This window comes from Cynocephalus volans, chromosome 1 (assembly GCF_027409185.1).
Source record: "Cynocephalus volans isolate mCynVol1 chromosome 1, mCynVol1.pri, whole genome shotgun sequence".
Lineage (NCBI taxonomy): Eukaryota > Metazoa > Chordata > Mammalia > Dermoptera > Cynocephalidae > Cynocephalus > Cynocephalus volans.
In genome coordinates this window covers 97,769,948-97,793,268 of record NC_084460.1, presented here as the reverse complement: position 1 = coordinate 97,793,268, position 23,321 = coordinate 97,769,948, and the positions used below count along the sequence as shown (strand labels likewise).

Here is a 23,321-nt window from a genome sequence, read left to right as displayed (position 1 = left end):
TACCAAGTTGAATCAAGAAGAACTAGCAAACTCAAACAGACCAATAACAAGTAATAAGGTTGAAGCAGTAATAAAAAGTCTCCCAAGAAAACCCTAGGACTAGACAGCTTTACTGCCCAATTCTATCAGACATTTAAAGAATTAATACCAATTCTTCTCAAACTCTTCCAAAAAACTGAACAGTAGGAAATAATTCTAAACTGATTCTATAAGGCCAACATTAATCTTATACCAAAACCAAAGAAAGATACAACAACAAAGAAAACTACAGACCAATATTCCTCATGAACATAGATGCAAAGATCCTCAACAAAATACTGAAAAAGAGAATCCAACAACACATATACAAGGCCACTCACCATGATTAAGTGAGATTCATCCAAAGGATGCAAGGATGGTCCAACATACACAAATCAATAATACATCATGATACATCACATCAACAGAATGAAGGAAAAAAATCATGATCATTCCAATAGATGCTAAAAAAGCATTTGATAAAATCAAATATTCCTTCATGATAAAAACACTCAACAAATTAGGTATAGAAGGAATGAACCCCAACACAATAAAGGCCGTATATAACAAACCCACAGCTAATATCAAACTGAATAGACAAAAATTGGAGGCTTTTCCTCTAAGATCTGGAACAAGACAAGGATGCCCACTTTCCCCATTCTTATTCAACATAATATGGGAAGTTCTAGCCAGCACAATAAGGTGAGAGAAAGCAATAAAGGGCATCCAAAATGGAAAAGAGGAAGTCAAGCTATCCCTGTTGACAGATGACATGATCATACACGTAGAAAAACTTAAAGACTCCACCAAAACATTACTAGAATGAATAAATGAATTCAGTAAAGTAGCAGTATACAAAATCAACACACAAAAATCAATAGCCTTCCTATACACCAATAATGAAATAGCTGAAGAAGAAATCAACAAATAATCCCATTCACAATAGCTACCAAAAAAATGAAATACCTAGGAATAAATTTAAGCATGGAGGTGAATGACCTCTACAATTAAAACTATAAAACATTGGTGAGAGGAACCAAAGGTAGCCCCCTCTGCCCTGAAACAGGCAAGAAACAGAGCATGCCTGGGGTCTTAGGCAGGAGCTGGGGGCAGGATTCTCTGTCTAGAAACAGGCAAAGAACATGCCCAAAACACCTCTTCCTCACAGGTGGCCCACCACAGCCACTACCATAGCCACAGCTGCCACAAAAGCACCTAGACACCACAGCAGTAGCCACAGTTACCATGCAGGCAGCCCACCAGATACTCTACTGCAGTGACACAGGACAATCACTCCTGGAAACCAGAAAAAAAGAGGATGTCTCCCTCCTCGAAGCCCACTGCAGCATAATAGAAGAAGCAAGTGTTCTACCATGCCCCTGCCTTGTTTCATATTTTAGTAATTTCTGTCTTCTCCCCTTTCTTCCTTGGTCAGTCTAGATAAAGCTTTGCAAATTTTGTTGATCTTTTTAAAGAATCAAAAAAAAAAGAAAGAAAGGAAAAGACTATTAGGCAGTCTAAAAAGCACCACTGATGTAAATATTTTCATCAAACATTAACTTTACATAATACTTTTAGGATATAATAATCTTTATTTATATAGTGTGCTTGTTAAATATGTAACTATCATTCACTTTCTTTAACAGATTTTCTTATGGAAGATTGAAATCAAGCTCAAAACTCATTTCTCACTAAAAATAATAATAATTATTTTTTAAAATTGGTTAAAATATAGAAGGGGATACAAATAAATGGTAAGATATCACATGTTCATGTGTTAGGAGAATTAACATCATCAGAATGTCCATATTACCCAAAGCAATCTAAATAGTCAACCCAATCCTTATCAAAATACCAATGACATTCTTCACAGAAATAGAAAAAAAATCTTAAAGTTTGTACAGAACCACAAAAGACCCAGTATAGCAAAAGCAATCTTGAACAAAAAGGTCAAAGTTGAAGACATCACACTTCCTGACTCCAAAACATACTATAAAACTATAGTAACCAAAACAGCATGGTACTGGCATAAAAACAGACAAATAGAGCAATGAAACAGAATAGAGAACACAGACACAAACCCATACACTTACAGCCAACTGATTTTCAACAAAGATGCCAAGAATATGCAGTGGAAAAAGGACAACCTTTTCAATAAATAATGCTGAGAAAACTTGATATCCACATGCGGAAAATTGAAACTAGACCTGTATCTCTCACCATACACAAAAATCAACTCAAAATGGATTAAAGACCTAAATTTAAGACTAAAACTATGAAATTCCTAGAAGAACACATAGAAGAAATGATACATGAAATGGGAGTGGGAAGCACTTTTTTGAATGATATCACAAAGGCACAAGCAACTAAAGGAAAAATACACAACTGGGACTACATCAAACTAAAGAGCTTCTGCACAGCAAGAGACACTATCAACAAAGTTAAGAAATAACCTACAGAATGGAAGAAAGTGTTTGAAAACCACACATCAGACAAGGGGCTAATATTCAGAAATATAAGGAACTCAAGAGCAAAAAAACCAACTAATTAAAAAACAGGCAAAGTACCTGAACAGACATTTTTCAAAAGATAGCATACAAATAGTCAAAAAACACATGAAAAAATGCTCGATATCACTATATCTAAAAGACACCTGCACTCCCATGTTCATTGCAACAGTATTAACAATAGCGAAGAAGTGGAATCAATCTAAATGCCAATCAATGGATGAGTGGATAAAAAAAATTTTTTTTTAATTGTGGTATATATATACAAAAGACTAGTATTCAGCTACTAAAAGAAATAATATCCTATCATTTGCAGCAGCATGGATGGAACTGGAAATGATTATGTTACGTGAAGTAAGACACAGAAAAACAAATACTGCATGGTCTCACTCATACGTGAAAGCTAATAAAAAAAAAAAAAGTGGTTCTCATAGAAGTAGAGAGTAGAATAATGGTTACCAGAGACTGGGAAGGGAGGGAGGTCTGGGAGAGCAGAAATGGTGGACTAACAGGTACAAAATTATGCTATCTACCCTAAGTGAATCATTGTGCAGTATATGCATGTATTGAAACCACACACTGTGCCTCACAAAAATAAGTAAAATTGAAATAGATAAGTAAATAAAAACAAAACAAAACAAAAACTTCATCTTATGGAGAATTAAGTTCTCATTATACACAAATGGCTATGTGGAAATTTAAAAGTTCAGGAAAATATCTGGAATGTTTTTCATAATCTTGTTCCCAGAATTTCATCTACTTGTATCTATAATTCTACCTTTACCTTAAACACTTTTATAACAAAGCTTATTACAAAGCTCATTTCAAAAATGTACTACTTTGGAAGAGAATAAATAACATAATCTTGATAAAATTAGTAAAGTTCTCAATCTTATAATATTTGATTGGTAAAGCAAGATCACCACAAATATACATAAAGCCTAACCAGTGGGCTGTCTGTTTTTGTATTTTAATGTGAATTGAAAAATTATCCTTGTCTTTCACTGCTGTCTTATAGTTTGGATTCGTGAAGTATTCTCATTAGTGTGAGAAGATTGATCATTTTTATTCCTTTTCTGGCCTTGAATCTCATACAAGTAGAGACTTTTGCAGATGTTAGAAGATCAGACATTTATTCACTTTCTCTCAGTGTTCAGAGAGAAGGTGATGATATCTGAAGGTCGACTTCCTCCTGCCACGAAGGCTCTGAATGTCTTCATGGAAGCTACTCCCTGACTACTCTCTGAACGGCCTCTACGTTCATCTCACAAAAAGGGTGCCCGAGAGAGGAAGCTTGTCCACGCCGTCACATCAGAGTAACATTGGTAACATGGACACGGGGCAAAGAATACATGCAATGCGTGGCTGGTTTCTTTTTTGTGGATTTAAGATTTTATGTGAAGAGGTTGTTTGGGTATTTTAAACTATGGGAAAAAATGCTGATTTCATTTAGATTATATAATTAATTGTGAAGGTCAAGAACTTTAATACTATCAGATATTAATAAATAAAAATACATAATTTCTATTAATTTTGTTTTCCATTGGTTTGTGCTTTATAGTTATGCCATTCAAAATTCTTTTTTTTTCTGGAAAACTGTCTGTTTAGGTATTTCTGGCTCCTGTAGGATAAAATTGGTAGGAGAGAGGAGATGCTATCTCAAATTGCCATATTTAAACTATAATCCTTTCTAAAACTATATTTTAAGGTCTATTTACAACCACATTGACATTTCTGGAGTCAGACTCTCAGGAATAATTATTAAATCTGTGTTAAATGTTTTGTCTCTTTTATTACCAATCTTATTGGGTGATCTATATGAGGCATCCAAACGACTCCACAGAGGTGAGAAAGGGGGAGGGGAAGGGGAGGTTAGCAAGAAATTGGTAAAGGGCCACAAAAATAATTATATCATGTAATGTTGAGTATACTAATTATCTTGATTTGAGCATCACATATTGCACATAGATATTGATATTCAATACTGTACTCTACAGATATGTCTGATCATTTCAATTAAAAAACAAAAATACAACAAGAGAGAAAAAAAAAGCAAATTCAGCCTTGACTGAGGTTATTTCCATTGTATCTTCCACATATAGTCTTTGCTTTTTTTTCCCCAAAATTATTGACAGAAGTGTTTTCTGATATGTACTCTGAGAGCTTTTATAAAAACATGAATAATAGTTGACGCTTTTCTGAAGAATAATTTGGGAGTAAAACCTCTACATTTGATCATATATATGTAGTTGTTACCAGAAAAAGGATAACAGCTTATATGTCTAAAGAGTTATTATAATTAATGAGAAAAAGATTAACATGTCAATGGAAATAAGCAAGGAATAGAAAACAGTAATCTACATAGAGTCAAAATAGCCAAAATTTATGAAAAAGGCCTAATTAATTCAAATTAAAAAGTGAAGGCAGCAATATTTTCATCTGGCAAATAGCAGTAGATGTTCAATAAATATTTATTGGCTGAATTAATGAAGCAACATTTTTTACCCATCAAGTTGGCAAAGGGTTTTAAAAGTAATATAAATCTCCAGAATTGACGGGATATCCAAGCAAAAGACAATAGCATCAGGTAACTACCAATTCAAACTAGGACTATTGAACATCTAGATTCTAGATTCTTTTTTGGCTTATAGTTTTGGGATAAAGTTAAGAAGGGAAATACATTTTAGGGTAGAATACAACTCTCAAATAACCAAATTGCACTATAAGAAAATAATTGACAATAGCGTTAATATAAATGGCAAGCAGGTCTCAAGACTTAATTTATAAAAGAAAAATTATTTTAAACTTTATCATTTAAACGAATAGGATTTAGAATACAAGAAATTTTATATTAAGGTATATATAAATAGTTATTAATTCCAAATATTCTGTCCGTTGAGAAAATTTTCCTTAGTGCATGCACAGATGGAGGTAGAAAAGAGCAATGAAGCAATATCCTGAATAAGGTCACTGAACAGAAGGAGGGGTTTCACTTTTCCCATTAGCCTTAATTCCAAGGAACAGTAGAAAATTCTGAGGAAAAACAAACAAGAAGTGCTGATCTAACCTTGTTGTATTATTGACACTTCTTAATGTTGGGGGTTCTCCCCCAAAATTAATTATTTTCATCCTCTATAGTTTATCTATGATACCCAGAAACCACTGACTTCCTGGAATTTTTATTAAAAATTCCAGATCCTTGCCATTTTTTTTCAGAGACAGTGGCCTCTGCCAATAAATTCTAATAAATTTTCACTTCTTTTCCTTCAATAACATCCTAGAGAATATGATTCACACTCAAATTAATCACCGATCATGTTAATGGCTCCTAGGAGTTTACTTCCGATACCCTTTATTATATTAAATCAAACTTGATAGTGTACTAGATCATTGCTTAGCTGGGTTTTCATAAAAGCACTGGTATTTAATATGATTTATGCCTGGCTTTCTGTTAATATCTTTGCTTATTGTGTGCTTTATTTTTAAAATAGACGTTTTTAGCAAATGGCACTTTTAAAATCTACCGTACTTTTAAAATATTTTACAGGAAGCATTTTACAGTAAAGTGTGTCCCTTTTTTATATTATAGTCACATAATAGTGAACAGGATCAATTTATTTAATTTACAACTAAAATATTAATATTTTACTTGTAGTTTGGAATAAGTATGTGTGCATATATGTGTTTTGCTTATTTAAAAGATAAATTATATGACAAGATTACTGGGAAATTTAAAGTACTGTATTTTTTTAAGCTTTGCAGCAAAGGGGCAGCTCTGGGAAAACCCTTCGAAGCATCTGCTGAAGATATTTCAAGTGTGGCAAGTTTCATCGAGACAAAGCTTGTCACCTGCTATCTACGGATGAGGAAACCCGACCTTGCCCTGAATCATGCGCACAGGTAAAATAAATACTAATAACTGCAGGTAAGTACTATGCATGTGAGCGGAGCTACTATCAGAGCTTGTCTGATCACCTTCCATTTTGTTTCAATTTAAAGAAGAAACAAACAAACAAACAAAAACATCAAGGTAGACAATCATGAAGACCACATAAGGGATCCCAAAATCTAATGGAAGAAATAGACACATAAGCAAATATTCATAGGCAGGGAAAAATAAAAAGGCAGATAGCTGTAGTAGCAAAATGCTGCAGGAAGAAAGGAGGGAGAGAATCAGTTAAGTAAGGGAAGTGGTACTGAAGTGTAAGAAGGGTTTCCAAAATTGCAGAAGAAGAAATGAGGAATGGTAGATGGGAATTCTAACTGTGAAGCAGGAGCCAGGACTTGAAAGTCCTTGGCTTATTTGATGATAGCAGAGCTGATTCAAAGGATGCCTAGCTAGCATCTTTTGGACAGCTTTCCAACGGTGTGAAATACTTTTTATCTACCTCCTTAAGGATTTATTGTTTTTTATATTTCTCTCCTTTTTATGAACTCTGTATGGTTATGTTACCTAGAATGCCCAGGGTTACCCAGGCCTATCTTCTTCTATAAAAAAAAGGTGTTGCTCTCATGGGTAATAATCAGTCTTAATCTGCAGCAAAGATAAAGTGATTATGTTATACCTTTCAAATAACTCTTTCCTTGAAATTGTGATGGCTCTATCCCTCCCTGCCTGACAGAGCAGTTTACCTAGAACTTTTGTGTTGTCCATTTTCTGATCCCACATCCTGTACTTGTTTTGGATACAAAGGGCAAAACAAATATCAACATGAAAAAATAACTCCTGTTTTGTTAATAACCACTGGGAAACATAATCATCAGTTACATTAGGACCCATATGTAAGTGGAAGATCTGTCAACATGATAAAAATCATTTACAAACCCACACCCTGGAAGACATAAAAGTTCTACCAAGATTTTTCACAGCCTTAATAGTGGGCTTAAACTTGACCTCAGGGACCTTCAGACAACAAAACCATTTTGAAAATCACAAGATAACCTTCTTAAAATAAATATTCCAGCTTAAAAAAATGATATAAACTAAAGTCAGATCCCCTTTGACACCAAAAGAAAATTCTACTGTCTGTTATACCTGGAAACATTTTATGTGGCCATCATTTCCAAAGCCAGTATCAGGATATATGGCCTGTCAAAGAATTTCGTTCCATCTCCATTTGAAAGAAGCAATATTGGAAAGGTAGCATATACTTCAGTATGTCAAAATATTGGAATTTTCGGGCTACTTGGGTGACTTGTGAACACAATGAGAAAAGTATTTGAACTTGGGACCAGTTTAGAAAATCTATAGGCATATGTAAACAATAATAAATTGAGATGCACTGAAATTATATATCACCTTCTCTATGGCTTTCACTACACATAAAAAGGGCCACCTTACATGGCCTGTATTTTAAGAAAAAATCTCCTAGCTATTAGAATGGTTTAATGGGTTTTTGAATCATATTTAATAATAAAAGGGTTCAAATGGCATGGTCCTATCAAAATTCAATTCAGTGTTATTAAAAATAAGTAACTGGAATAAAAGATCAAAAATTCCATTATAATCCAAATATAGGAACAATAAGATGCTACAATTCCTGAGGATGCAAGAATCAGCTTCGGTAGTTTCACTGTTTTGAATCAGAAAATTTCTGTTTTAAAACTGAGTGCTTTCAAGACCTTGAAAATTACTGAGGGGGAGATATATAATGGTGAATACTAAAGTGATCTTCTCTATTATGTTAGGATTAACTGCTGTATCCTTTTTTCCTATTGTAAAATAGTTTTTGCTTCTTTTTCTAAGTTGAACATTAAGTAAGAAATGCAAATCAACAGAGGTTAAACAGTCAATTCATACAATTAATTATGTACCAAGTGAAATAAATCATTTTGCTGGTCTTGTCATAATGCAGAACTGCAGATGTCAGTGCATATGATTTTACTACAAAACATTTTTAAAGATTCCAGATTTAAAAAGAGTCTGAAATATAATCAGTAAATACACTTTGCAAAATAAATAAATGAACTAATCAAGATATTTAGTATATAAATAGCTTACAACCATTAGTTAGTTATACACTGAATGCAAAATTCTGCTTTTGTATTACTATCACTTTGTAATAGTTGATACTAATCATGAATCAAGATTAAAATATTCCTTTTTTGCATTTATTTGCATTTGCTGAAGCATCTATTCTTTAATTTTATGTAAATGTGAGCTCTACTGCATATCTTTAAACTTGTTAACAAAAAAATTAGCTTAAAAACCACCATGTAGTTTTGCCTCTGATAAAAATAAATGCATATTGTTTTGTGATGCAGAAGACTATAAAAACCATAACTTCATGGTTTTAAGATCAACAAAACACATTTTTAAATTAATCAGCTAAGTATTGCCATTTAAACAATAATAAGAGTTGATAGGCCAAAGAAACAATTATTATCAAAAATGTCTCTTCTTTTTTTCTCATAACATATCCAGAGTGGCAAGTTTGGGTATCATCTTTTACTTCAACCAAATGTGATGTCTAGGCTCATCAGTCAAACACATCGACTCTGTGCACACTTCATAAAATTAGTGCCACTGTTTGTCAGTAGGTTTTTTGAACATTCCTGTGACTGATTTCTAATTCCTGCTGTCCTAACAAGAGTAGAAATCCTGCTATAACTCTTTGCCAATCATATAATTATATTTCCATGTACAAAACTGTAAAGACAATGCATATCACTTTTTGTATAATTTCTGCCTTTAGTGGGTTTTATTTTTGTTGCAGAATTTTGTCATCACAAGGTGGCAGACAAGATGAAGTCTAAAATACCAGATATGTGGAAAATATGCTACTTTAAAAGTTGTTTTATGATGATAGCATCTATATTCATTCATTGATTCAACAAATATCTACTGAATGCCCACCAGGAGTCTATTCCTGTACTAGGCATTGGGCTGACCGTTATAAACAGGAAATACATGGTTCTTATACACCAGCAAAAGTAGCAAACAAAATGTAAAAAATTTTTAAAAACAGTAAATATATCAGATAAATAGAGAATATGATAAATGCTGTGAAGGAAATAAATATAATTTCATGTTGCAGAGGTAGCACAGTATATTGAGTCAGAGTACAGAGTCTGGAACCCAACTGCCTAGGTTCAAATTCTGACTGTCCATTCACTAGTTGAATTTAATTCTTTATAAAATTGAGCTATAGAAGGAAATTATCTCAATACAATAAAAGCCATTTATGACAAACCATTTGCCAATATCATATTGAATGGGGAAAAGCTGAAAGCTTTTCCCTTAAGAACAGGAACCAGACAAAGATGCCCACTCTCACCACTCCTATTTAACATAGTATTGGAAATACTAGCCAGAGCAATCAGGTAAGAGAAAGAAATAAAGGGCATCAAGATTGTAAAGGATGAGGTAAAACTGTCCTTGTTTGCTGATGACATGATCTTATATACAGAAAAACTTATAGACTCTACCAAAAAAACTCTTACAGCTGATTAACAATTTCAGTAATGTGGCAGGATATAAAATCAACACTCAAAATTCAAAAGCATTATACTCCAATAACAAACTAGCAGAAAATCAAATCAAGAAAGCAAGCCCATAATAGTCACCAAAAAAAAAAAAGAATACCAAAGTATCAATTTAACCAAGGAGGTGAAAGATCTGTACAATGAGAACTACAAAACACTGTTGAAAGTAATTAAACAAGACACAAAAAGGTGGAAGGATATCCCATATTCTTTGATGAGAAGAATTAACATCATGAAAATGTCCATTCTATCCAAAGCAATCCACAAAGCTATAGTAACCAAAATGCTATGGTATTGGCATAAAAACATACACATGGAGCAATGGAACAGAATAGGAAACCCAGAAATTGACCCACATACTTACAGCCAACTGATCTTTGACAAAGACAGCAAGAACATACATTGGAGAGAAGACAACCTCTTCGATAAATGGTGCTGGGAAAATTGGACATCCATATGCAGAAAAATGAAACTGGACCTGTACCTCTCACCATATACCAAAATCAACTCAAAATGGATTAAAGTCTTAAATATAAGACCTGAAACCATAAAATTAGTAAAGAAAAAAAAAACACTCCAGTTAATAGGACTGGACAAAGACTTTATGAATAAGACCCCAAAACCACAGGCAACAAAAGAAAAAATGAATAAATGTGATTATATCAAACTAAAAAGCAAAGGAAAGAATCAACAGAGCAACCTATGGAAAGAGAACCTATGGAATGGGAGAAAATATTTGCAAACTATACATCTGACAAGGGATTAATGTCTAGAATATACAAAGAACTCAAGCAACTATTCAGTAAAAAACCAAATAATCCAATTTAAAAATGGGCAAAGGAGATTAATAGATATTTTCCAAAGAAAGACATACAAATGGCCAACAGCTACATGAAAAAATGCTTAGCATCACTAGTCATCAGAGAAATGCAAATCAAAACCATATTGAGATATCATCTCACCCCAGTTAGACTGACCATTATTAAAAAGACTGAGAATAACAAATGCAGGTGAGGATGCGGTCAAAGGTGAACTCTTCTACCCTGTTTGTGGGACTGTAAATTAGCACAGCCTTTATGGAAAACAGTATGTAGGTTTCTCAAACAACTACAGATAGAGCTACCATATGATCCAGCAATCCCATTACTGGGTATATACCCAAAGTAGTGGAAATCATCATGTCGATGGAATACCTGCACTCCCAAGTTCATTGCAGCTCTATTTACAGTAGCCAAAATATGGAACCAACCTAAGTGTCCATTGATGGACAACTGGATAAAGAAAATGTGTTACATATACACAATAGAATATTACTCAGCCATAAAAGCAGAATGAAATTCTGACATTTGCAGCAACATGGATGAGTCTGGAGAAAATTATGTTAAGAGAAATAAGCCAGACAAAGAAACAGAAATACCACATGTTCTCACTCATAACTAGCTGCTAGGAAACAAGGGTGGGAGGGGGGAAAGAAAGGAGGGAAGAAGGAAGGAATGAAGGAAAGAAAGAAAAGACCACAACAATATGTTGAACTTTCAGAAGGAAAGAACAAACCAAAGGATACTAGAGATGCAGGGGAGGGATGGAGAGAGTTGGGGAACTGATAGGTCAGGTTAAGGGCACAATTTGTAAATATCACAATTTGTAAGAATGAATATGCTAATAATAAATTTTAAAAATTAATATAAAATAAAAATTTAATTTTTACTGGCTACTGGCCACAAAATAAAATAAAATAAAATGAAATAAATAAATAAAATAAATTTGGGCTATAATAATAGTGCCTACATCAAAAATAATATCTCACAAGATTTTGTGAAAATTAAATGTAAACCCATGAATTTTTTATTCTAGCCATGAGGGAGTTACTGATACTGGACCTGCCTTCCTGCAGTAAACAACTATAAAACTAGACAAAATATGAGACAACTGTTTTCAGGCATTGGACAATGGTCAGAGCAGAACTGTGATCCTCGAGAAAAGAAAAATACACATGGCTTTTTGATGGGTTTATTTTTCTGCCCTAGTTCAGAGACATGGAGACCAAGTTGAACTGCAGTCTTGCTGAACTGAAGAGGCAGAAATTAAAATACCAGGCTGCCAAAGAAGCTACAATTTACAGGGCAGGTGGCCAAAGAGGAGGTAGCTGTGTGAGAGGGTTAAGAGACAGAAGTCTACATGAGGATTTACTGGAGATTATTAGCAAAGGCTGAGCCATGAATGTGAAGAGTGAGATTCCATGTAGTAGAGATTGCCTGCTACAGAACTAAGTGCTAAATGGAAATACTACATGACCTGCAGTGCTGGGAGATATTGGAGTACCAGGACAAAGAGCCCTCACTGAGCAACTCAGCCATTCAGTTGAGACTTCAGAAAGATTACGCTTTAAGAATAAGGACCATAATGTACAGAAAGGACTATACCTTAGGATTAAGCGCAAAGCCAAAATAGACCTGTCCTAAGAAAGACCAAAACTGAGCTTGATAAGGACAAGAGTATTTGCCATTTAATTCTCTGACCGAAAAAAAAAAAATCATCATGTTTTCAAGGAAGATGTAGTAATCCAGATTTCCTAAAGAGTTTTACCCAAAAGGTCCACCTTAAAATTAAAAATTACTACACATGAAAAGAAATTTTAAAAAGAGACTAATATTTGAGAAAATAAACACTTCATAGAAATAGACCCCAAGATAACCAAAATGTTGGAATTGGCAGACAAGGATTTCAACAAAGCTGTGAAAATATACTCAAGGACCTTAAAGTAAAGATGGTCATAATGAGTGAATAGATGAGAGAATCTCAGCAGAGAAATAGAAACTATAGGAAAAAAACAAATGGAGATGTAACACAGATTAGTAAAATATCCGCAATTAAAAATGTATTGATAAGCCTCAAACATCAGATTGTAGAATGCTAAATAAAGGATTAGTGAACATGAAGACATATCAATAGAAATTACCCAATATGAAGAACAGTGGGAAAGAAGAGATTTTAAAAAATTCATCAGTGCTTTAGTGATCTGTCCTCAGAGATAGTAGCACGCAATCTAACATACATGTAATTTAAGTCCCAGAAGAAGAGGAAAGACAACATGGGTTGTAAAAAATAATAATTTCTGAAAATTTCCCAAATTTGGTTAAAAAAAAAAAAAGAGAGAGATTCAGTGACCCTCAGCTAAAATAAACAGAAAGAAGAACCACATCTAGGAAAATCATAATCAAACTGTTGAAAACCCAAGAAAAAAAAAGTATATTAAAGGCAGCCATAAAAAAACAACACATTATATACAAGGGAACAATGATACAAATAACAGGCGACTTTTAATCAGAAACTGTGGATGCCAAAATACAATGGAATGACAACTTTACAAGACTGAAAGGAAAATGTCAAAACAGAATTCTATTTCAGGAAAAATATTCTTCAAATACGAGAGTGAAATGAAAACATTTTATACAAATAAAGTTGAAAAATTAATCTTTAGCAGGTCTGCTCTTTGAGAATAATAAAAAGGTATTTCAAAGAAGGAAGTGCCAGAAGATTAGAACGCTGGATCTACAAAAATGAATGAAGAGAAAAGAAATGGGAAATTAGTGAGTAAATATGACTATTTTGTTCTCAAAATTTCTTTAAAGATAAAGGTTTTAGGGGAACATAATAGCATTTTGTCATATTACCTATAGTAAAAATAATAAATAATAAGATTACATGTGTCAATGTAAAATATTTGACTATATATCACAAAGGCCTCTGGGAGAGAGAACAAATGGAGTTTTACTGCAGTATGGTTTTTACATAATATTAACTCTGAGTAGACTGTGATACATTAAGGATGCATGTTATAATCTTTAGAGTAACCGTTAAAGAGTGTTAAAATAAAAATAGAAAGCCAGTAATGGAATTAAAAGTAACTTCTAAAGAATATTTAATTAACTGAAAATAAATCAAGAAAGGAGGAAGAGGAGAAGAAAAAATAGATGGGACACTGGAAAACAATAATGAGATGGTAGACTTCAACTAAACCATATCAATTATTACATTAAACACACATTGATTAACCATTTCAGTTAGAAGGCAAACACACTCTGGATTAAATTGCAAGGTTCCGCTACATACTATCTATAAAAAGCATGGATTAAAAGTAAAAGGATAAAAAATTATATGTCATACAATAAACATAATAGGCTGTTTTCTAATATTAAATTTTTCTATGCTATTATCAAAGTATTTCTTAAAAGGCATACTACTGGAGATAAAAACAAGACTCAATAAAAAAATTTTGAAATCTTACAGAGCTTGTGTTCTAACCACAATGGAATTGAATTAGAAATCAATAAGAGTAAGATATTTATAAAATCCTACCAAATACTTACTAAATTAAACAATACACAAAAACAATACAATAAAGTTATTTATTAAATTTATTGTTAAATAAACAATACACATCTAAATAACTTAAGGGTCAAAATATAAGAAAATAAAACAACCAAAGGTATGTATTTGAATCCCTGCTTTCGCTTTGACTTTCGCAGTAATTTCTCTTTGCCTCTGTATTTTCTTTTCTTTTTCTTTTTCTTTTTTCTTTTTTTTTTTTTTTTTTTTTGCGGCTGGCAAGTATGGGGATCTGAACTCTTGAACTTGATGTTGTAACACCACACTTTAACCAACTGAACTAACCAGCCAGCCCTGTTTTCTTTAAATCCAAGAAAACTACTTTTAAAACCATTCCAAAATCTCAAAACATATCAGGTTTGTATTTTATTTCAATCCTACCAACAATAACAAACATAAACTCTATATTTTTATAGAGGAGACTATTAAATATCCTTTGAACCTAATGGATACTCTATAAAGTATCCATAAAGCAGACAATTTAGAAACCTCTGAAAATACAACTTTTGGAGTGTCATCCTCCACAACTTTGAGGATAATTAAAATGTTCCGAGATGCGTTCAACTTAAAGCCTACTCATGAGTTATAGAATGAAGTGGTTCGCAGTAAAAGTAGCAGGAGTTTTGCAAATTTCTTGCAGATCTAAAGAAATAAGATACTTAAAGAAACAATGCTCTCTTCTTTACCATAAATGAAAGTTTAAAATTTGACCATTAAATTCAACAGGTTAATAACACTAGATAAAATAATTCTCACAATCTTAGATGAGCTTAAACAAAACCACAGTACAGTACAGTGAAACAATAAATACAATACAGTAAAACAAAAGGGAGCATTGCCAGTTTCTTGATATGAATAAATGTATAGGCTACTAAGTATCAGTGTTGATACTGCTTATAGGGGGATAATAATTGGAAACACAAAGGAAAAGGGTGTGATCTTACCTGTAAGATCAAAACCTTGGATACCTCACAATGTCTTGCTTTGGGAAAACATATGGGTGATTGTTTTGATAATATTGCCTTTCCTGTCTGAAAAACATTACATTATCCATACTCATTTTCCTCAGCTCTTAAAAGAAGGGTTCAAGTTAGAAAATCCCTGTTTCTTCCTAGTTCTCTCCTTCTATGATCTCTCGATTACGGATTGTTCCTTCAGATCGAAAGAAATAAACACAATCTGTACTTGTTTTCATGCCCATGTGTGCATGTGTTTATGTTTGTATGGGCTTGTGAGTAGGGGCAAAAATTTTAAAAGATCATGGAATTGCTATTTTAAAGATATCTGGTTGGACTTTTTGCAAGTTAGGTGCTTTGCCTTACAGCATATTAAAATGCTGTAGGGATCATTAGTACCTTTGTGTCTCTTGCTGTTGTATACCCATGAAAATAAATCTACCTGTAAAAAAGATGCTTCCACTGAAGATCACATTAAGCACTTCAAGTTTTCCTTTCAGCCATAAAAGGAATATAAAACATGCCAACTTCTTTGGAAGGGCAAAGATTATGTTCACTGTACCATACTGCAGGGAACAACCACAACACACATCTGCAGTGCAAAGTTGACCGCATTAAAGAATAGTCCTCAAGCAGAAATGAGAACGTGCATTCACTGAACACCTGTTATCTGGAAAGTCTGAATTAGGCAGTGCACATGCTAATCTTACTTAATACTTCCAATAACTTCCTGAGAACATTTTCTTATTACCATTTTAAGGTGAAGAAACTACACCCCAACCAAACCTATGACATCATAGCCATTTTTCTTTCTCCTAAAAATTCTGGCTGTCATCTCATTTATTTTATTTATTTTCAAACACATCAGGTGACCAACTTGAAATGTTACAAGAGTCTAGAATTCAGGAACTTCTTTTCAGAGCACATTTGCTCTGGTTAACAGAGTGGGTAGTCAGTCTATCGAATGCTCATCAATAAAGAGAAAATTATTTTTATGGTCCTCATAAGGACATGTTTATTTTAAGCCTCCTAATATGTTGCTTCTACACCCAAAAAGACTTTCATGCAAGTAGTTGAAAATCAGACTGGAATAGGTAAGGGCTCACACTAAAACTGAGAAAGTCTAAGGAATACTGTATGAATGAATGAATATTGATGAATAATGGAGGTCCTAAAATGTTTTTAAAAAATTAACTTAGAGAAGAAATGGAAGACTACCCATATTTCTAAATTTAATCAACAATTTTAAGGGACTAAAGCTCATTCGCACTGAGTCTGTCTCACCTAGGCTAAACTGTAAAACTGATATTGTGTATTGTTTTCAAAGCAACTTCCCTTACCCTCTCAGTCCTAAGGGTCTTTTCTGGGACAATGGGCATGGAGAAGTCACTACATAGGTTACTACATATAGGGTTACAAGGTGCAAGAGATGAACTCAGATCAAATCAGTTTTTATTGGAACAGATAAAAAAACATGGCTCAAGTGCCAGCCCCTATTCATTTTATAGCCGTTTTTTTTTTCTTTAAAGATGACCAGTAAGGGGATCTTAACCCTTGACTTGGTGTTGTCAGCACCACAATCTCCTAAGTGAGCCACTGGCTGGCCCCTCATTTTATTATAGCTTTTGCCAGCCTGTGTTTGACTTTTAAAATTTTCTCTTTATTTCCTTTCCAGATTGAAGTCTTTTGTTGGGTGTGTCTTACTTGCTCTCTCCAATAATTTACATCAGAAGAGTTGATGACCTTACAGACATAGTCATCACTCTACTATCCCTTTGACTTTTCACAATTAATGAATGTGTATTTCATGGATATGAATATTTTTATGAATATTCCATAGACATTTTACTTCATTGACAACATAGTGTTAGCTCAACAACCATCTTGCAAATCCTGTGATCATTCCGTTACTGCTGTATTTCTGTAAACCCGCCATCATTTCAGAATTCCTCATATTCATCCTCTCTTATGCCTGTGACCTTTTCTCATTTTTCATAGAAGTCCAAAGAGCAGCTGTATGTTGTTATAACACTTTTAGTTTGAGGAGAAATGTCTCTTTGGTGGCACTGCCTGTAAATTTGCTCATAGGTTATAGCTGTGACATATACATTTCTTAGAATCTTCCTCACTGGAGAAAATGCAGACCATGTGCCTTTCCTAGGTTACCTTGGCAAAATAATCTTGTTTTTGGTTTTTTTTTTTTTTTGTCGTTGTGTTTTTATGATCATTATTATTTTTACTTTTATTTATTTATTTTTGGTGGTTAGATCAGTGTGATTAGCTTATTCCTCATTACAATATGTAATCATTCTTTGTGTCCATTGACCAATTCCTCATTAGCCCCTCTCCCTCTCCCATTCTGCTCCCCTTTTCTGCCTCTAGTTTTCTAAAAGTTCAACGTGTTACTGTGGTTATTGCTTCTTCCTTTCTCTCTCTTTGTCTCTCTTTATTGTTCATTTGTTATTTATGGATTCAGCTCCCAGTTATGAGTGAGAACATGTGGTATTTCTTTCTATACCTGGGTTGTTTTAATTAGACTAATTTTTTCCAGGCTCTTCCACATTGCAGCAAATGGTAGAATTTCATTCTTTTTTATAGCTGAGTAGTATTCCATTGTGTAAATATACCACAATTTCCTTATCCATTGATCCACTGATGGACATTTAGGTTGGTTCTATCACCTAGCTATTGTAAATAGAGCTGCAATAAATATGGGAATTCAGGTATCCCTTCACTTTGATGTTTTCCAATCCTCTGGATATATCCTCTATAGTCAGATTGCTGGATCATATGGAAGCAATCCTAACATTCATATGGAATAACAAAAGACCCAGAATAGCCAAAGCAATCGCGAACAAAAAAAGTAAAGCCAGAGTCATTACACTTCCTGACTTCAAACTATATTACAAATCTGTAGTAACAAAAACAGCATGGTACTGGCATAAAAACAGACACGTGGACCAATGGAACAGCATAGAGAACTCAGAAATCAACCCACATATTTACAGCCAAGTGATCTTTGACAAAGGCACCAAGGACATACATTGGGGAAAAGACTGCCTCTTCAATAAATGGTGCTGGGAAAACTGGATATCCGTTTATAGAAGAATAAAACTTGATCTATACCCCTCATCATATACCAAAATCAACTCAAAATGGATTAGAGACTTAAATATAAGGCCTGAAACTTTAAAACTCCTAGAAGAAAGCATAGGGGAAATACTCCAGGATTTAGGACTGGGCAATGACTTTATTCACACTCTAAAAGCACAGGCAACAAAAGTAAAAATAAACAAATGGGATTATATCACACTAAAAAGGCAAAATAATTTTGTAATTGACAAACATTCTTATGACATTACAGTTGTTGAGCTTTTTATTTTAGCAAATATGACTTTGATACAGAAGACAGTTGAATACTCAGTAGTGTTTTATCCTTGAGTGTTCAACAATAAGAGATTAGTAGATAAGTCTAATATGTAACTTCACTGTACATTTAACCTCAGTCTTTCTGCTTTTTTTTAAGACTTCTAGTTCTTATAAGCTTTCCTTGTAGAACCTGTTCAATACATATGGGCTCTGTGAATGTAGTTCTTGTTTCTTGTGGAAAGAAAATAATGTGAGAATAACATCAAGTCACATGTAGGTACCCAAAAAAGAAGGGAAGTGTATTTTTGTCTTAGGAAAGAGGGCAAAAAAAAAAAGGTGTATTATAATGGAAATTAGCAAACAATTATGTTCCATGTGTCTGTTCACCTTCATTTTTACAGTTAGAGCCTTCATCCAAATTTTGACTATTTTCTTGTATAGTAGTCCTCAAACTTTGATTGTATGACCTCATTATATTTTTAAACATTATTGAGGATCCCAAACAGGTTTGGCTTCTGTGGGTCATATCTATAAATGTATAACATACAGAAATTACAACTTAGAAACTGAAGAATATTTACTCATTCATGTAAAAATGACAATAAACCCATTACATGTTAACATGAATACATATTTTATGAAAAATAACTATTTTTTAAAGATGCATGAGAGCAGTAATATTGTTTCACATTTTTGCAAATCTAATGTCTGACATCATAAAAGAAAGCTGATTCTGCACTCGATCTTGTTGCAGTGTGGGTGGATTATATGAACAAAATCCAGTCTTACACAAAGTATGTATTAGGAAGGGAAAGATAATTTTAATAGCCTATTCAGATAATCCTGACTATTTTTCTTTGATATTACTCTAAGACTTGACAAGTGGCAGTTTCTTAGAGATTAATTGCAATGTGGATTCTGAAGCCATATCAATCAACTTTTGTACTCTGTAACATTAAAAGGTATGGTCCATCTTGAACTCTTTGACTGGCTTGTTAACCCATGCATGAGTTAGTAATATCACCCATTCACTGATCATTTGGAAAATATACAAGTTTCCAAATGTTGACACATTTCATTATGCAATAGCAAATTAAAAATTGCATTTGTTAATATCACCAATCTCATCAGAAAAGTCTTTAAGCATTGGCCGGTCATCAAACTCACAGTGACAGCTTTAAGTTTTCCAAAAATCTAATTTTTGCTGGAAAGTTCAAACTTTTACCACTGACAATAAATACTATCTATTGTGCTCCTTTAAGTGACAGGCACACTTATTTCATTTTCAAGAAAATGTCTGCCAAATTTGACATCATAGTTTATCAACGGTTATTCCAAGTAAAACATGGTGTTCCATGGAAACAGTGGCTAAGTCAGCTCAAAAATGTAAACAATGGTACAAGTGCATGAGTGCTTTTCAAGGCTGCTATCATATTTTGGCATGAAGGAGAAGAGACTGACGTGTACTTTCCACCTGTCATATCAAGTATTAAAACGTCATATACTCAAGCACTGAGATTTATAAAAAATATTTAGGGGGGAGGGGGGCCACACTTACTGGTGAAGAATACACTCAGTGACTACCAGAACAATTTTCTACAACTGGTTTGATTCTTGCAAAGGATCCAGAAGTTTTACCTATCATGATTTTTGCAGCATCAGTGCAAATGTCAACACAGTGGAAATAGGAAAATTATGTACATATAATATTATTATGAAAATAGTTTTGACCTCGTGAGCCTCTTGAAAGTGTGTAAGAGCCCTTTGGAATTTGCAGCACACATTTTGAGAACCAATGTAGCCCATAGCATACTTAGTATCCTCCCAGCTTTTGTATCTCTCATCTTTCTTCAGAATAGTTGCAATGATTGTCTTCTTTAAAAGTGTTTCCATCATGTGCTTTCTTAGTAATGGCATTTGTAAATTCTTCCCCAAAATTAAAACCCCTTTTCCTAATGAGCAGCTCCTTACTAGACTATTGCCTTTCCCTATGATTAGTTTATTGCTTTAGCTAAGCAAGTTTGCATGGAAGTTTTTAATATGTTGTACCATGCTCTATCACCAAGTCCTTACTGAGCCACTCTTCTCATTTGGATTCTCTAATTTTCTTCCCCAAATGTGACCATTTCAAGATGCTGCTCAAAACTCACTTCCTCTGATTTCTTTCCATATCAGCCCCTTTCATGTTTTAAATGTTTCTATAATTGCAAATCTCTTTCCTAAACTTTTCGGGTTTTTTCACCTCCTTTGTACACATCCCACAATTTAACTGTTTCAAGTTTCAGTTTGTTTATTCCAGGTTATGTAGGTATTTTTAAGATTTTTCACAATTAGGTTAATACTGTTATTTGAGGGCTAGTCGCTTGTTCCTAACATGGCTTTTAAAATAAAACCAGTAAAATATGTGTTGTTGTCATATTCACAGAAGTGGAAGCACTTCCAAAGATATCTAGAAAATGTACTCTTTCTGGAGTAATGTTACGACACTTTATTTGATACAAGTCACACAGGTTAAGACAATATATTGAGCCAAAGAAGATAGAATGTCAAAATGGGATATTTAATCATCTTTGTCAATAAAGAAAGGAGTGCATATTTCAAAGAGAAACCATTAATATTCTCATTTATACTATTAATAATCTGGAGATTTCTCTAACTGAAATCACTTTGAGTAATGGTAATTTGATCTATAAGTAGGTCAAACATTGAATCTAAAATTGAGAACTTTTCCCATATCAAAGTCCATATCCAACACAAATTTTGGCCTTAAACTCGAAATCTATGGTATACGATAGAGTTTGGCTGTGTCATCTCCCCCAAAACTCATGTGGAAATCTGATCCCCAATGTGGCAGTGTTGAGAGCTGTTTTGAGTCATGGGGACAGATCCCTCGTGAACAGATTAATGCTGTCCCTGGGGGGCGGGGGGGTAGTGAGTGAGATCTTGCTCAGTTAGTTCCCATAAGAGCTGATTTTTTTAAAAGACCCTGGCACCTCCCTCTCTCTCTCTTGCTTCGTCTCGCCATGTCATCTGCTTGTACCTGCCTCTTTCTGCCTTCAGTAGAAGCAGCCAGAGACCCATGCCAGATGCAGCTGTCCCAGAATCATAAGCCAAATAAATCTCTGTTCTTTATAAATTATCCAGACTCAGGTATTCTGTTATAGCAACACAAAAATGGACCAATACAGTATATAATCTAGGGGGTCAGCTGGGATGGACATTGTATACCTAAACACCATGTCCATTGTGGTACTTCCACTAATTCTCTTAATTTAACAAAAGAAAATTATAGACAATTGTCAGAAGTCCTAATGTTTCACAAAGCATAGGAATTACATTAAAAATTTCTCTTTGGGGACAGGGACTACAAAGAACTTTATAGTTGGTGAAATATTGTTATCTGGATATAATTTATTAGTCCACAAACCAAAAAAATTGTGATGTTAGTATGACTAAATATTTTGTTTTTTCTTAGGGAAAATGTCAATATATATATATATATTTTTTTATTTTAATTTATCAATATACAATGTAGTTGACTTTCATGCCCCTCTACCATTCCTCTTTCCCCCTTTTCTCTGCCCCCTCCCCCCATCAACATCATATCTATCCACTTGTCTTAACAAGTTCATGGAATTGTTGTAATTATTGTGTCTTCTTCCCTCCCTCTGTTTATTTATTTATTTATTTTTGTAAATTTATTTATTTATTTATTTATTTATTAGCTTCCACAAGTAAGTGAGAACATGCAGTATTTCTCTTTCTGTGCCTAGCTTATTTCACTTAGTATAATTTTGTCTAAGTCCATCCAAGTTGCTGTGAATAGTAACATTTAATTATTTTTTAATAGCAGAGTAGTATTCCATTGTGTACATTTTCCTTATCCACTCATTGGATGATGGACATTTTGGCTAATTCCAACTCTTTTGGCTATTGTAAATAGCACTTCAATAAACATGGGAGTACAGGTATCCCTTCAACATGATGATTTCCATTCCTCTGGGTATATACCCAACAGTGGAATAGCTGTGTCATATGGTAGATCTATCTGTAATTGTTTGAGGAACCTCCATACCATTTTCCATAAAGGCTGCACCATTTTGCAGCCCCATCAACAGTGTATGAGTGTTCCTTTTTCTCCACAACCTCACTAGCAATTATCATGCTTAGTCTTTTGGATATTAGCCATCCTAACTGGAGTGAGATGGTATCTCAAAGTGGTTTTGACTTGCATTTCCCGAATGCTGAGTGATGTTGAGCATTTTTTCATGTGTCTGTGGGCCATCCATATATATTCCTTTGAGAAATGCCTATTCAGCTCCTTTGCTCATTTTTTAAATGGGTTACTTGTTTTTTGCTGTAAAGTTGTTTGAGATCCTTGTATATTCTGGATATTAATCCTTTGTCAGATGTATATTTTGCAAATATTTTCTCCAACTCTGTTGGTTGTCTTTTCACACTGTTAATTTTTTCTTATGCTGTGCAGAAGCTTTTTAGTTTGACATAATCCCATTTGTTTATTTTTCTTTTGGTTGCCTATGCTTTTGGGGTCCTATTCATGAAGTCTGCACCCAATCCTACTTCCTGGAGTGTTTCC

The 23,321-nt window shown here is 33.7% G+C and overlaps 1 protein-coding gene across 1 annotated transcript in view; it reads left to right on the top strand.

Annotated features, from left to right (window-relative positions):
- SPATA16 (spermatogenesis associated 16) overlaps nt 1-23,321 on the top strand; it is a 241,553-nt gene that overhangs the window by 49,055 nt on the left and 169,177 nt on the right. The window contains exon 2 of the mRNA XM_063078367.1: nt 6,280-6,425. Within this exon, the coding sequence (XP_062934437.1) occupies nt 6,280-6,425 (146 nt within the window). The remainder of the gene's footprint in view (nt 1-6,279; nt 6,426-23,321) is intronic.